Raw genomic sequence first — 14,537 nt, forward strand, 5'->3', positions numbered from 1 at the left:
TGACGAGTCTAGCTTTAAAGACTACCTGTTAATGCCGCTTAAATCCCGAAACATTGTTTTGATTACGCTTTATTTTGGAAGAACATCACCGGAAACGAATAGTCAATCTTTCCCGTGAGTTTCACAGTGATGTGTGAACAAAGGAAGGAACCTTGTTCACTGGAGTTTCGCCTGCAAGTGGAGATGTCGTGCTCAACTCAGCGCATTTTACGCACGGTGACTGATCACAACAAGCCAGCGGGCACGTTACGTAAGCGCGCAGCCACAGCAGGCATTTAAACACTGAGCCTGTGAAGCTCCAGCTGGAAACTTTTTACCTCTGTGAGTCCGGCGTGTCTTCATCCAGACTCTCCACACTTTTATCCGTATCCAGATATGTCGTCTTCTTCCTACAACAGCAGCGCGTGTTTCAAAGAGGCCAGGAGGGTGGCGATATTCGGAGGGACGCACGGGAACGAGATGTCAGGCATGACGCTGGTGAACCTGTGGGTGAAGAACAGCGCCGAGATCCAGAGGAAAGGGGTCGAGACCAAACCTTACATTACCAACCCGAGGGCTGTGGAGAAGTGCACCAGATATGTGGACACGGATCTGAACCGAGCCTTCACCCCGGAAAACCTCAGGTAGGTGAACACACACCTCGGAGCAGCGGCTGTCATGGCATGTTCAGTGTCGCTGCTGGGTCTGGATGTTGTTGTTGTTGTTGTTGTTGTTGTTGTTGTTGTTGTTGTTCCTGTCTGCTGACATACATGTTGAATGGAAACTTTTCATGGCACGGATCCACAAAACAGCTCCACAATCACAATGGACCCTGGTGTGATTTTACGCATTATGTTTTGCGCTCAATCTGATGATACAAACAAAGACATGACACGTGCGTATGTATAGTTGGTGAAAGTATGTTGGAAAATGTAATGACTATTATGCAACATTATTGATTGACACGTGCGCTCTGCCTGACAGATCAGGGACATATCACTATGCTCAGGATAATGAACGCATGACAGTGACAAACAGTGCAGTGTAACAAGGATTCACACTGATTTCTTCTCATCCCTGCACAAAAACAGTCACCTTGACCCTTGCATCAAACTGTCATTGTCTCAGGTAGTGTGTATGTATATGTGTGTGTTTACCACCAGCCATGTCTCCCCCACCACTTCCCAATAACAGCAGAGCAGCGTGTCCCCTCCTCCTGACTTGTCAGCCAGCAGGAAAAACGTGAGCGAAACGTGACCGAGCTGCAAATGAACTAAGACGTCTTTTTTTTTCTTCCCCTCCTTGTGCATTACAGCGGAAGATATGGTGTTACGCAAACGCTGGCTCATATAGTCAGCGTGCATGGACCGTGCATGAACTGGACATGAAGCACACAGCAGCCTAATGTGGTTGGATAAGAGCATTGTGTCCCAGTATTCATAAATAAGGAATCCCATTATAACATTCCCAAGGTTATTGTAGTGTGTGTGTGTGTGTGTGTGTGTGTGTGTGTGGTGCAGTGGTGCATACTGGAGTCTTATCACCATTATGTTTCTATATGGGGTTAATAATGGTCTTTTATTGTGATTAGTATGGGTGTCAATACTCAACTTTATTTACAAATATAACACATTTCCCGTGGCACACACAGTCTAAAATTTAAAAAATTAAATTAAATTACATAAAACAGAACAAAATGCAATTAACAGGAATATTTTTTGTATCTTTAATTTAGCTGTGGAGATATAGGGTGGGGTGGGAGTGTTTAAAATATGTCTAAAAAATGTCCTAAAAAATTCTGTTAACATTCATGTAAAGTCAATCAGTCAATCAATCAATTTTATTTATAAAGCCCAATATCACAAATCACAATTTGCCTCACAGGGCTTTACAGCATACAACATCCCTCTGTCCTTAGGACCCTCGCAGCGGATAAGGAAAAGTCAAAATGGTGAACACAAACATCAGTTAAAAATAATTACAATGAAATTAAATAAACAACAGTATTTGTATAATCAGTGTAGCCATGGAGATAGGTTGGGAGACCAGCGAAGTGTTTATAACATCAAAATGACCACAAAAAAGTCTTATAACCTTCATGTTAAGTGAAAATGTTGGACACAAACAGAAAGTAAAAATAAATAAATAAATAAATAGATAAAATTTGTGAGACTAAAATAATAACAATAAAACAAAATATGTTTTAATGAATTGAAAATTAAAAAAAAATAAAAATACTAAATATAAGACAGTAGAATAAAGTTAAATAACTTAAACACCAGGGAGAAAAAAAAGCAATTAAAAAAAAAAAGATTAACCCTTAAAAAGATTTCTCTATTTAAAAAAAAAGACTGAAAAAAATACAACAGTAAAAAACAATGTTGGGTTATTCAATGTAAAATGTAAAATATACATGTGTATATATATATATATATATATATATATATATATATATATATATATATATATATACATACATATGGTGAAATAACATAAAGAGCAGGGATAAAACAATGTAAAAAAAAGATTAAAATTTAAAAACATTTCTCTATGATAAAATGAAAAAAAGTCATTGTTGTTTTATTCAATGTAAAATGTAAAAAATAAAAGAAAATGTTTTAAAAATCAGTTAATAAATGTCAATAGAATGTAAAAGTACAAAACGTAAAACAAAAAACAAAATAGTAATTAAAACATTTCTCCACAAATTAAAAAGATAGGTCTGTAATTTATTGACAAACACAGCACATATGCTTAAAAGTATTATTGATACAGGATTTCCTATGATGTATACCTTTTTTACCTTTAGTTTCTTTATGATATTTTCAACTTCTGTTGTCGTGTTTACTTTTAAATTATTTGCTGCAGATTACTGAAATAATGTTAAAAGCTCAGATCATCCTGTCTGGGTTACTTTGCGTCATCCTGCAAGTTTTTGTAATGATATTCAAAGATCTTCTTACTGTTTGGCCTCTCTGAAGGCAACATATAAGAAGATTAACTGCTTGGAGGCTCTTTCTAAAAACAGCTCATGGCGTCATTTTCTTCAACTTAAATAGACTGACTGCTTTCCCTCATATTTACTGTCCTCTCAGCTGAGACCACTTTATCAGCTGCAGCTCACACTGTGCTTGTGTACTGACGTCGTGCCAGTCCAGACAATACCAGATATTTGCTGAAAGTGGGGTCTAAAGAGCAGATGTGAGGGAGGCGAGACAATAATGCACAGCAGAGGTGCTGCTCTACAGTAGTTTGGAGAATGTCCTAGACCAGTGGTTATTCTGAAATGCTTTAAAAGAGCTAAGAGAAAAAAAGGGAGGCGGTCACTCTGTGCTCAGAGCGTGTAGCGTGTCTGTCTGGTAGTGGGGGGGGGGCAAGTCCAGCCTGGGGACAAAACAAATCTCTCAAGGATCTTTAAGAGCAGACATGCAAGGCTTGGAGAAAGTGGATTAAATTTCGTCTTCACGCTCACAAAAAGGGGCCAAACTGTCCTGTTGAATCCAGCTTTTGTATTCCAGTGTAGACTTAATGGCTGCCATGACTTCCTACATTAACAGATTAGGTGGAATTATGGTCATTACCAAGACATCATTTGCAGTTATTAATGTCTTCCTGTTTGTTACGCACATGTGAAGACGTGCAGTACAGGAAATTCTTGTTTTTTCGGCCCAGTTTAAGTTACTGGGCTGACCTATTAATCACAGAGATTTTCCACAATGGCTAACAGTTAGGTGAAAGTGTTACAGGCCATGTAGGACAAGAAGATAACCTTGTGTGAATCATTAACACGTGTCATAGCTCATTGTTCCTTCAGCAGAATTGTCTGATAAGCTGTGAATGTGTTGACGTGTGTGTGTGTGTGTGTGTGTGTCCCGCAGTGCCCCAGGAGGAGATGACCTTCCCTACGAGGTGCAGAGAGCTCAGGAGATCAACAGGATATTTGGACCCAAAGGAAGCCCCGATGCCTACGATGTCATCTTTGACCTCCACAACACGACATCCAACATGGGCTGCACTCTGATCCTGGAGAGCTCCAAAGACCATTTCAACCTGCAGATGATGAACTACATCAAGGTGACTGCCTTGATTGATTGATTGATTGATTTTTATTTGTGTCGTGCACACTTGCATGTGCCCAACACCCCCCGGATTTACAAGACACAATTATAATGACGTTGCAGTATCAATCAAAAGTGCATGTTATTTAACAACCCCAGTCCAGAAACAGAATGTTCTGCCTTCTATCCCAGGCCTGGAAAAGAAATTCAGCCACAAAAAATGTTCCCTTACTGAAACAAAACTTAAATTTAGCTCTTCTTTATGAGATAAGAAGTTCGGAGGCCAAGCAAAGCACCCCAGACGTCCCTCTCCCCAGCAACACTTTCCAGCTCCTCCTGGGGGACCCCAAGGTGTTCCCAGGCCAGATGAGATATGTAATCCCTCCAGTGTGTTCTGGGTCTGCCCCGGGGCCTCCTACAAGTGGGACGTGCCCGGAACACCTCTAACGGGAGGCACCCAGGAGGCATCCTGATTAGATGCCCGAACCACCTCAACTGACCCCTTTCGACACGAAGGAGCAGTAGCTCTACTCCGAGCTCCCTCCGGATGCCTGAGCTCTCTTAGGCTGAGCCCAGCCACCCCACAGAGGAAACTCATTTCAGCCACTTGTATCTGCGATGACATTCTTTCAGTCACTGCCCAGAGCTCATGACCACAGGTGAGGGTTGGGACATAGATGGACCAGTAAACCAAAGGCTGAGCCCGGCCAAAAATCCCAATATTTTCTCTAAACATGCGAAACATATCACTCCTAATCTCCTGAATATCACAAAGCAACTTGTTCTGAAAAATAAATGACAGATTGTTCAAATAAAATAATGATGCTAACTCCTTGAAGAGCCTTGAAGAGCACATTCGAATTTTTAAACTTTTCGGCACAAGCATGCTACTAAGTATTCAGGAGCGTTCAATCTGTGGACCTCCTCTCACCGTGTGCACAAAGTCTAAATCGGTGGTAAAATTCTACACCAGACCCCCGGAGACATTGTCCCTAAATATGTTTGCTTGTTCCCTTCAATCTTCCACATCCATATGTGTGCTTAGAAGTCAGTGTTTTACTAAGAGGTCTCTTGGAGAGGTTCAGTTAACCTGTATAGGTAATCTATTAATCAGTTTACCTTTACACGTTAAACAAACTCATTTAAAGGATCAACCATCCAAATACACCAGAGAGACGCTTGTTTTCTTTGGTCGTTATCTGCCCTAATGTTTCAGAGAAGACTCCTTCTTCTTTTGTTTTATATATAACTATAAAAGATTGAACAAACAGTGTTTCAACCACAGTAAATTAACAATATGCACGGCAGAATAATTACCATAAACAACAACAAATTCACAGCAGTTTTCAAGTTGCTTTATGGCAAAAAGAAACCAAAGGTTCTTGCAAGCAATGCAACCGTCTTGGCCTTCGGTCACCATCAGTGGCAACCAATTTTTAACACATAGGAAACAGGGACAGCAAGCAGAAAAATGCATACCACAAAATAAATCATTTTTTTAAAAATAGTTTATTCGCGTGTGCCCAGGCATCTGTTTTAGAGACAATGGCAGTTCAAATGAAGTTGTTTGACTGTGAGGTGAAAAGTTTGATTAACCCGTCAACATCTTTTAACAAATGTCCAAATTGATTCAACTGACAAAGAACTAGATGAACCTAAATACACAGTATTTGAACTGGGCCTGTTTGCATCTCTGGTTCTTCCTCTGTAACAGAAAACAAAGGCACGCAGAGCAACAGCAGGGAGGAAAAGAGCAGAGAAAAGGAACATACTCTTTGTGACTGTAAGCAAAAGAGGTTATGAGAAATACTCTTTAACTTTAGGGAACAGAAGAAATCACAGACAGGGCAACTCAGTTCCTTTACTTACCCAGAGACTTGAGTCAAAACAAGTAAGAACAAACAATCTCTTATTTTTTACACCATCAACAGCTTAAACTCAGGAGATCTTTTATTTTTCCAGTTGTTTAATGATGAAGGCCTACATTGTTAATCGAGAATCACAAGGCTGTTTGTGCTGAACAAAGATTTTGTGCCTTTACTTTACCAAGACAGACTACCAACTTAAACATGCACGTGGTTATTGTTTATTGAGCACGTGAGCCACCCCAGCATAATGATTGTTATTTTCAGGTGATTAAAAACTAAAGAAAATACACTTATTATATTACATTTCTGACAATATATCCCCCTAAATCCTGCACACTGAAGCTTTAATACAGTTGGCTGATGTGGAGTGTGAAACTGTGCCAAGGTGTGATTTTTATCTGCAGCTGAGATCTTGTCCTTGATGTCTTTGTGTTGCAGAAAGCCATGGCTCCAGCCAGCTGTCTCGTTCTGCTTAATGAACATCCTCTTTTGAAATATTCCACCTCCCGCTCTGTTGCCAAGCACCCTGTTGGTGAGTCCAGCCAAACTGTTTTAGGGACAATGGACAATATGTAAGATGTCCCCCAAATCAATCATCCACTCAGTCAGTAAAGAAAAGTTTTAAATTTGCAAATGTGTCCTCTGCTTGTTTCATTTCAGGTCTGGAAGTTGGTCCTCAGCCTCAAGGTGTTTTGAGAAGCAACATCTTTGAAGCTATGAGGGAAATAATGAAACATGCGCTGGACTTCATCGAGCTGTTTAATGAAGGTAGGACAGGCTTACCGCTGCGTTTTAAAATTTTAATCTGTAACACACCACATTAATATGATACGTAAAGGATTATGCCAAAGTAGCTGAGATTGAAGCAGACATGATTCTTAAAGTTTGCAGGCAAGTATTTAAGTGTCTCTCCGGAATTTTGACCTTGGGACGACTAATATTATGATTCATAAGTGTTATGTAATTGAAAAATAAGTTGTTTACAGCCGGGCTTCCTGTCTGTCAGCATCATCTTGATGAGCAACATTTTGTGACAAAACGCCCATGGGTGCCGGGTCTGATTCATCCAGATGTACCTACATCCAGATCTCTAAATTTATCTGCATCTGGCTCATCACGCCTCCGCTCTGCCCCTTCTCTTCCTGAAGGCATGGAGCAGTGTTTGCAGTGCTTTAGGTGCAAGGCAGCCTTTTCCTTCCTCTTTTACGTAAACAAGCGGTCCGTGCCAAGTGCGAGTTGCAGTCTGTTGGTTTCCCCTGCCTGGCCTGCTGTTGAATGGCCCGCTTGTTGTCAGAGTCTGGCTGCCAATGATGTGGTAATCTTCTGTCGTGGGGCCACACTGGTGCTGATGAATGCTCGGGTACGGTGATGAATCGGTGTTCCTGCTCTTTGAAGCTGAGCAGCATGAAGAAACAACTCGATTAGCTGTAAGAGATGGATATGGAAGCCTGAAGAGGCAAGAGAGGGAAAAAAAAGTTAGATCGAATTTTTTTTTCTTTCTTATGTTTATGACTTAACAACAGGTGAAGAAAGATGTTTCCAGAATCATTTTTACTTTTTATCATTTGTGAAAATGAGTGAAAAAAAGTTTTGGCAAGTTCATTTTTTGTTGTTGTTGTGAAGTGTTTGTTGTTGTAATACCAATTCTGGCCACAAGAGGCCAAAGTGCACCACTAGCTAATGTTTTAAGTTAGAGTTTAAGTATTCACGTCTCTTTCTAGTGAATTTCTAGCCAAAAGAAATACTTGACAGCAATGCTACATAACTTGCTAGCTCAAATTATGTAACATGAGTTCAGGTTGGGGGTAACGTGTTACAAAAGTAACTTAGTGGTAATATTACTACAGTAGTATATTACTTTTACTTTTTAGCAGTAACAAAGTAATGAAACACGTTACTAACATGATTTCAGGTCATTATTACATTTATTATGTCATTAAAGGGTAATTACCCTAAATTAAGCATTTTTTGTTTGAATTTTTAACATTCATCCACACCACACCACTTCTGTCATGTTATTACAGACTACATCACAGAGGGGTGCCAGTGATCGGCACATCAGGGTGATGCTGTACTGTGCATTAGCATGTTCAGTGTGTTTACATTTATATACCTGTAATATCGACAATGTATCTCTTTCTGCTTTTGCGTCTAAATGCTGCGTGAAAGCAGCAGGGATAAGGAGTCGGCCTCCAGTGAGTTTTTTGCTCATCCCTGTGATCAGCACACCTGCTTTCGAATGTGCGTTAGCATGTTGGATGTTTTTCTATTCACATTCCCTAAAATGGCGAAGTGAGGCTGGCGCAGCAGCCCCTTCTCATGCACAGGTCTCTCCTAGACATCATCATTGACAGCTTTCCTGTACCCTTCTCCAGCCATGTCAAGAGTCTTGGTGTCATTCTGGACAGCACTCTTTCATTCGAACCACACATAAATAACATTACCCGGACAGCTTTCTGCCACCTCCGTAACATTTTCAGACTCCGCCCATCATTGTCCCAGTCCAGCACTGAGGTCTTGGTCCATGCATTTGTTATATCCAGTATTGACTACTGTAATGCAGTTCTCTCTGGCCTTCCCACCAAACTCATTAACAGGCTTCAAATCATTCAAAACTCAGCTTCCTGGATCATTACACGCACCAAATCATCCAACCACATCACCCCCATTCTCATCCAACTACACTGGCTCCCTGTTCAATACTGAACTGACTACAAAAACCTTCTGCTCACTTTCAAAGCACTCTACAGCGTAGCCCCCACCTATCTCTCTGACCTCCTCCAGGAGTACACCCCCTCCTGCTCCCTGCGCTCTTCATCTGCTTGTCTCCTGACCATCCCCACCTCACACCTCAGCACCATGGCTGCCAGGGCTGTCAGCTACACTGCCCCCGGGGCTCTTGAGATCCCTGCACCTACACATCAAACAGTCTGACAGCATAACATCCTTCAAATCCCATCTCAAAACCCACCTGTTCAAGCTGGCTCATGCACTTTAACACTGACTGTCCCCTCTGCCCTTTGCCCTCTGTTTTCACAAATGAAAGAAGGAACTTAGATTGTCCTGGCAAAACCTTTTTTTATACCCATTCTTAAGACAAACACAGGAGAGGAAACAATTAAGATCAGACTTAGAAAATGGATTACCAGAATTTTTGTTTTTCTCACTTACCTTTAGGGCTTCCGTAGATTTAAATGTTGTGACAGTTAAAAATGACTGTTTAGAATGACTTACATACTGTGAGGAGAATGTTGGGACATTTGTCCTCTTATGCGCTGTGCTGCCACTAGCATATCAATCCAGCTCAGTGGTCTTACGTTTGGTGGTAAAACAGTTCATTTGAGCATTTACTTACTTAATTTCCCATCTCTGCCAAAAACCACTGCACATCCTGTTTGGTTCCGGAGACTGAATAAGGCCACTTTGGCACTGTGTGCGGCACCTTCCAGCTTCTTGTTCAACAGACTTCACTAACAGACTGTATAAAAGAAGTGGACGTAGCCTCCGGTTCTGCAAAGGCATGCCAATGCAGAAATGCCTTGCACCTGCATTTTTCCTAATGGCCAGCAGGGGGGTGATGCCAGTGGTTGTAAAACAGAAGTGAGATTGTATACAAGTTTCACTTGATTTCTTACCTCAGGTAACATTTTACTGATGAGTTTTTGGCCTCAATAGCTAGTTTTAAGTCTTTATCAATACAGCATGATGTTCAGTTTGCAAATGATGTCCCATTTGGGTCAAATAGACCAGAAAGCAGGGTATGCTTTCAGGTGTGGCTACCTTTTGATTGACAAATCACTGCCATGACCACCTGTCAATCATGATAGAGATGTAGCAATGAGTATCCTCCCCAGCTCCACCCTCTCGTCCAAATATGGTCACTTCTGGCTCCAAAAACTAGATGGCGACTGCCAAAATCCCAAACTCGATCCTGGATCCTTGAGTAAAAGTGGGAGTGTTTTGAATTACTTTTTCTTTTTACTTTTAGTATGTACTGCAGCTGTCCTTAAAATGTATGTACTGTTCCATACAGTATGCACACAGTCAGGACATACTACTTCCTCATAACGTTACACCCTGAACTTTGACCCTCCTACTCATATATCCGTCACCATGGAGATAAAACAAAACGTTGTTCACCAAGCTCACCAGAGACAGAGGTCAACCTGCAAAGCTCTGATGTTTTTATTTTGCAATAAGTAATAACTGCATACATTGTAAATACTAACAATATTATATTCACAATAGTAAAATTACAGAGGCTACACATTTCTCTGTCGTTGTTATTTAATACTTGTGCTCTTTAGTTGTCGGTTATATTTATGATTATTTTGTTTACTTCTTTACTTTACTACTTTACAATCAATATTCCTATATTACTAAATCAAGAGGTCATCAGTCACTTGAATGCTCTGTCATCCGTCAATGCAACTTCTGACAGCCATCAATAAACTGTCAATGAGCTGTCAAGCTGTTATCTGTTTGCGGCTCAGTCGCTGTGACGCTGTGCAGAGGACTGTGGGTCAGAATGGCCAGAAAAGCATGCTGATGCTATATAGTATGGTAGTATGGGTATTGGAATGCACAGATTATGATTTCAGGTTGTCCATCAGTATTTGCAGTATTTTATTTGGCGGTATGGCTCTGTTCTGGGGCCTCTCTGCCTTTCCTAGGCCTACGCAGAAAGCCTCTTCTATGCACCTTTGTGGAAAGCCTAAGGCGGAGAGAACACACCTCTCTGCCCTTCCATGCGCCTACATTGAAAGCCTAAGGCAGGGAAAGCAGCAGCAAAGACCTCCCCGGGAACAGAACAGAGCCAACATCAATGACAAACAGAAATGACATTGATAAGTAGCAGGAATTGTTATAGTTTTTTTTTCTTCATCTCTTTTATTTCCTCTCCTGTTGTCAGAAAATAATTCTCTTTTTATACATAAAGTTGAATTTTTCATCAGTGACGAAATAGTTAGTAATAGAAATAGTTTTGATGGAATAGAGGTTTTCCAGGATGCTAACAATGTTGGGGATGCTGTTTTTTGTGTGTTGTTCAGGCATGGAGTTCCCTCCCTGTACAGTGGAAGTTTTCCGGGTCTCGGAGAGGGTTGACTACCCCAGAGACACCAATGGAAACATCATTGCCATGGTGCACCCCAATCTGCAGGTAAAAGTCTGAATTATGCCTGCCTTCACTACACACATATCTGACCTACTGAACCTGTAAATATGAGTTAATATGAAAGAGGAAATGAGACATCTTTGGTTGATGTGGGAGTATATTATTTTAGTTTGGGTATCATACTCAAGTTTCTTTTCCTGTGGTTATTGCTTGTTGTTTCAGGACTGTGACTGGGAACCGCTGAACCCGGGTGACCCTATGTTCCAAACATTTGACGGGAAGACCATCCACTACCAAGGCTCAGGGACTGTGTATCCCACTTTTATTAATGAGGCCGCCTATTATGAAAAACAACAGGCATTTGTAACCACCCGGCGGGAAACCTTGGTAGCGAGCGCCATCAGAAAAGCATGAAAACGAGATGGTGGGGCTAACAGCGATCGTGTGTTAGCCACAGAAACAATCTGTGTATAGAATTTGCACTTTGTTCTGTTAGCTAATGACAGACTTTCCTCACATAATGACTAGATGCCATCTTTTACACACTGATTTTAGTTTTCTATGCATTTACTATCAGAGAATCTATTAACTATGCAAAGAATATTTGTGAAGGCTCTACTCAGAGTCACTGTGAAAGTCTTTGATCTGAAGACTGGTAAATTGCTGTGGTAAGTATTTATGATACTGTTGTTATTTAAAAGATATATTTACATTAAATCAACTAAGTTTTAATAATATGAAAGGCCAAGCCTAACCACTGATGGCTTACGAATCATCACACAACACTCACTACTGCTCAGGACGGCCATTTTGGATCATAACCTCCATCTCTTGACCCAAAACTGTAGTTGTTTGTCTTCTTGAAATATATTTGTAACATCTTTGGGAGGGTGTTTGTGGCCTTTGATACTACCTACCTACCTGTAACTCCAGTGGTTGCATCTGTGGTGCTGTCCTATTGTTGCCTTAATAGATATTTCAGAAAAAAATTGCACAACAAATTTGGAGTGAAACTATATGTGATATTATTTTGATAAGAAACGGTATACGTTCTCTAAACAAATGCATTTGGATGCAGTTTGAAACATGTTTTATAATGATATATTTGTGTCTATTTTGATATACTTGTACTGTATCTTTGGTTTTAAGTGATGTATGAGATCGTTGAATCGTGGAAAGCATACGTACTGTCTAATATTTTCACGTCTTTGTTGTGTCTAAGTGTATCACTGTGGTCTTACAGTAATTCATTTTTCAGTTAGCAATATTTTTGGTAGCACCATTTATATGATTAGCAATGTTTACTGTCTTTAAAAGTCCTGTGGAAATTTTCCGATCAATAAATATAGTACTATGCCAGACTGTGGTTTTGTGCTGTTTGTAGCTGAACCCAAAGCCCAGTCACTAGAAGGAAAGGTTGTAGGGGAGACCGGGGTTGGTTGTCACATGAGTTTGTTGTCACAGTGCTTATTACAGCCACACTAGAGGGCGCTGTGACGTTATGTTGATATCAAACATAATTATTCATGTTGCTGTTTTTTTTTATTAAAAGCTTGTAGGTAATTAGTCATTTAAAAATCAAACACTTATTAAAAAGTTGAAGGTTATAGCTTTGATTTGGGTCAACTTTTAGCTAGCAAGCTAAAGCCATGTGGTAGCTAGCTTAAAATGTTTGTGAAAAGGTCAGCTGGGTAAGGTTGTCACATGTTACAGTTCAGAAAGACAGTCAGCATAGCAAACATGTTATCAACTATATGTTCTCAGGTGTTTTCTGCTCTGAAACCCCATTGATAACCACAAGGACAAGTTGTCATTGATGGGTAATAACTTCTTGTTACAATAAGTTGTAAAAATAAAAGGGATATGCATTTCAAGCCTGGACCTTAAGCTTTCATTTAATGTAGGAATGACTATTGAAAGATGTTTGATGATGAGAAATTCGCACAAGAGTAAAAAGTATGACAACCAACCCCGGTCTCCCCCACGTTTCTGCAAACCATGACAACGTTATATTTGCACATTTAATACATATCAGGGGATGGTGGACTGCGTGGTACTGCAGACAACTGTTCCAGACCAACACACAGCAAAACCTGTTGTGAGCAGCTGTTTTTTATCCAGGCGTCTCTGTGTCTCCAGAGGGGATTGTGCCACCCAGACTGGATGTCTTCCTAACCATAACCAGGTGGTTTTTGGGCCTAAACCTAACCATGGGTTGACCTCAGCATTGTTGAAACACAGAGTATGAACGTATCAGCAACAGAACATCGAATCCTAATGTAGAACCCTCAGTGGTTTGCAGAAATGAACAGTGCCAACACTTTTTCTGGCACTTGGGTTGGCACCCTTCATACTCTGTTGCTTTGACTTGTCATGTTTGTTTTGTAGCACCTTTGAGCCATAAGAGGGCAGCACACACCCACTGACTGCAGTCCTCTCCATGGTGCACTCTGCTGCAGCATAGATTTTATAGCTGCAGATTTTATAGTTGCAGATTGTCAGAGCTAGATCTTTGGCTCAATACATTAAAGCCAGCATGAAGTCATTGAAGGTATTAATGTTTTTAATTTTGACTGTATTGCTTACAACAGAAACACTACTTATACACATGCACATTCATCATGAACTATGTAAGGGACATAAGAAAGTTGTTAGGGGTCTAGGGCACCATACTCCTAACAATTTAGCACAAGCAGAAAAATGTGAACCCTCAGATATATCAGGGATCTTTCCAATGTTTTATTTCCAACACTTCTAGTTACATGTATACCAAAATTTTTTACTTAGCCATAAAGTTACTGGAGCCTTAAACATCAACATGAATCACCAGAAATAATGTTTACCTTGTGTGTTTCTGCAAACCATGGATATGTTACATTTGTTATTGTAGTGGATATGTTGAAACTCTACTTTTCAGCAACACTGTGGTCAACCTGCGGTTAGGTTTAGGGATGAAAATCACTTGGGTAGGATTAAAAAAAGATTGTGTTACCAGTTTTGCTTGCCAAACCCCACTGGAAAAGCAGTGATGTCTCTGTGAAACGATTGCTTTGGGGCGACCGTTTGGTCACCTGGTAGAGTGTGCACCCTATATAGGCTGAGTTCTTTGCAGAGGCCAGGGTTCAGTCCTGACTGATTCTGACCTGCAGCCCTTTACTATATGTCATTGCCCCGTCTTTCCCACCTTTTCTGTCAATCTACAGCTGTTTAATCAAAAAAGGTCAAACACACACACACACGCACACAAACACATAAAGCTTAAGAAAAACGCTTTTTGTGCCACCATCCTGGCAGGACACACAACGTCTCTGTGAAAGACAACCTTTCATCGTAGCACTATCTCGGTAGGAAATGCAGCAATGTCTTAATAAAAGACAACCATTTTTTATGGCACTATTGCAACAGGAAACATGTGATGTCTTGATAAAAAACAATCGCTTCTTGTAGCACTATCCTCGCTGGTGAAACAGCCATGGCTCACTAAATAACACCCAGGTTTCGGGGCTGAAAAGCCAC

General features: G+C 40.5%; 1 protein-coding gene across 1 annotated transcript; it reads left to right on the plus strand.

Annotated features, from left to right (window-relative positions):
* Positions 1-230: 230 nt before the first annotated feature.
* aspa (aspartoacylase) lies at positions 231-12,380 on the plus strand. The gene is made up of 6 exons (XM_033650908.2): positions 231-623; positions 3,858-4,053; positions 6,344-6,437; positions 6,566-6,673; positions 10,957-11,066; positions 11,244-12,380. Exons 1-6 carry the CDS (start codon positions 376-378, stop codon positions 11,433-11,435), a joined length of 948 nt encoding a protein of 315 aa, XP_033506799.1. The 5' UTR covers positions 231-375; the 3' UTR covers positions 11,436-12,380.
* The last annotated feature ends 2,157 nt before the right edge of the window (positions 12,381-14,537 follow it).

This window comes from Epinephelus lanceolatus, chromosome 11 (genome assembly GCF_041903045.1).
Source record: "Epinephelus lanceolatus isolate andai-2023 chromosome 11, ASM4190304v1, whole genome shotgun sequence".
In the NCBI taxonomy this organism is placed as follows: domain Eukaryota; kingdom Metazoa; phylum Chordata; class Actinopteri; order Perciformes; family Serranidae; genus Epinephelus; species Epinephelus lanceolatus.

Bases quoted from the DNA above. Each gene is read 5' to 3' on its own strand.
- aspa (XM_033650908.2), top strand. From the start codon at position 376: ATGTCGTCTTCTTCCTACAACAGCAGCGCGTGTTTCAAAGAGGCCAGG. The intron at 624-3,857 runs GTAGGTGAACAC...TGTGTCCCGCAG, and splicing joins TTCACCCCGGAAAACCTCAG to TGCCCCAGGAGGAGATGACC. The intron at 6,674-10,956 runs GTAGGACAGGCT...TGTGTTGTTCAG, and splicing joins CATCGAGCTGTTTAATGAAG to GCATGGAGTTCCCTCCCTGT.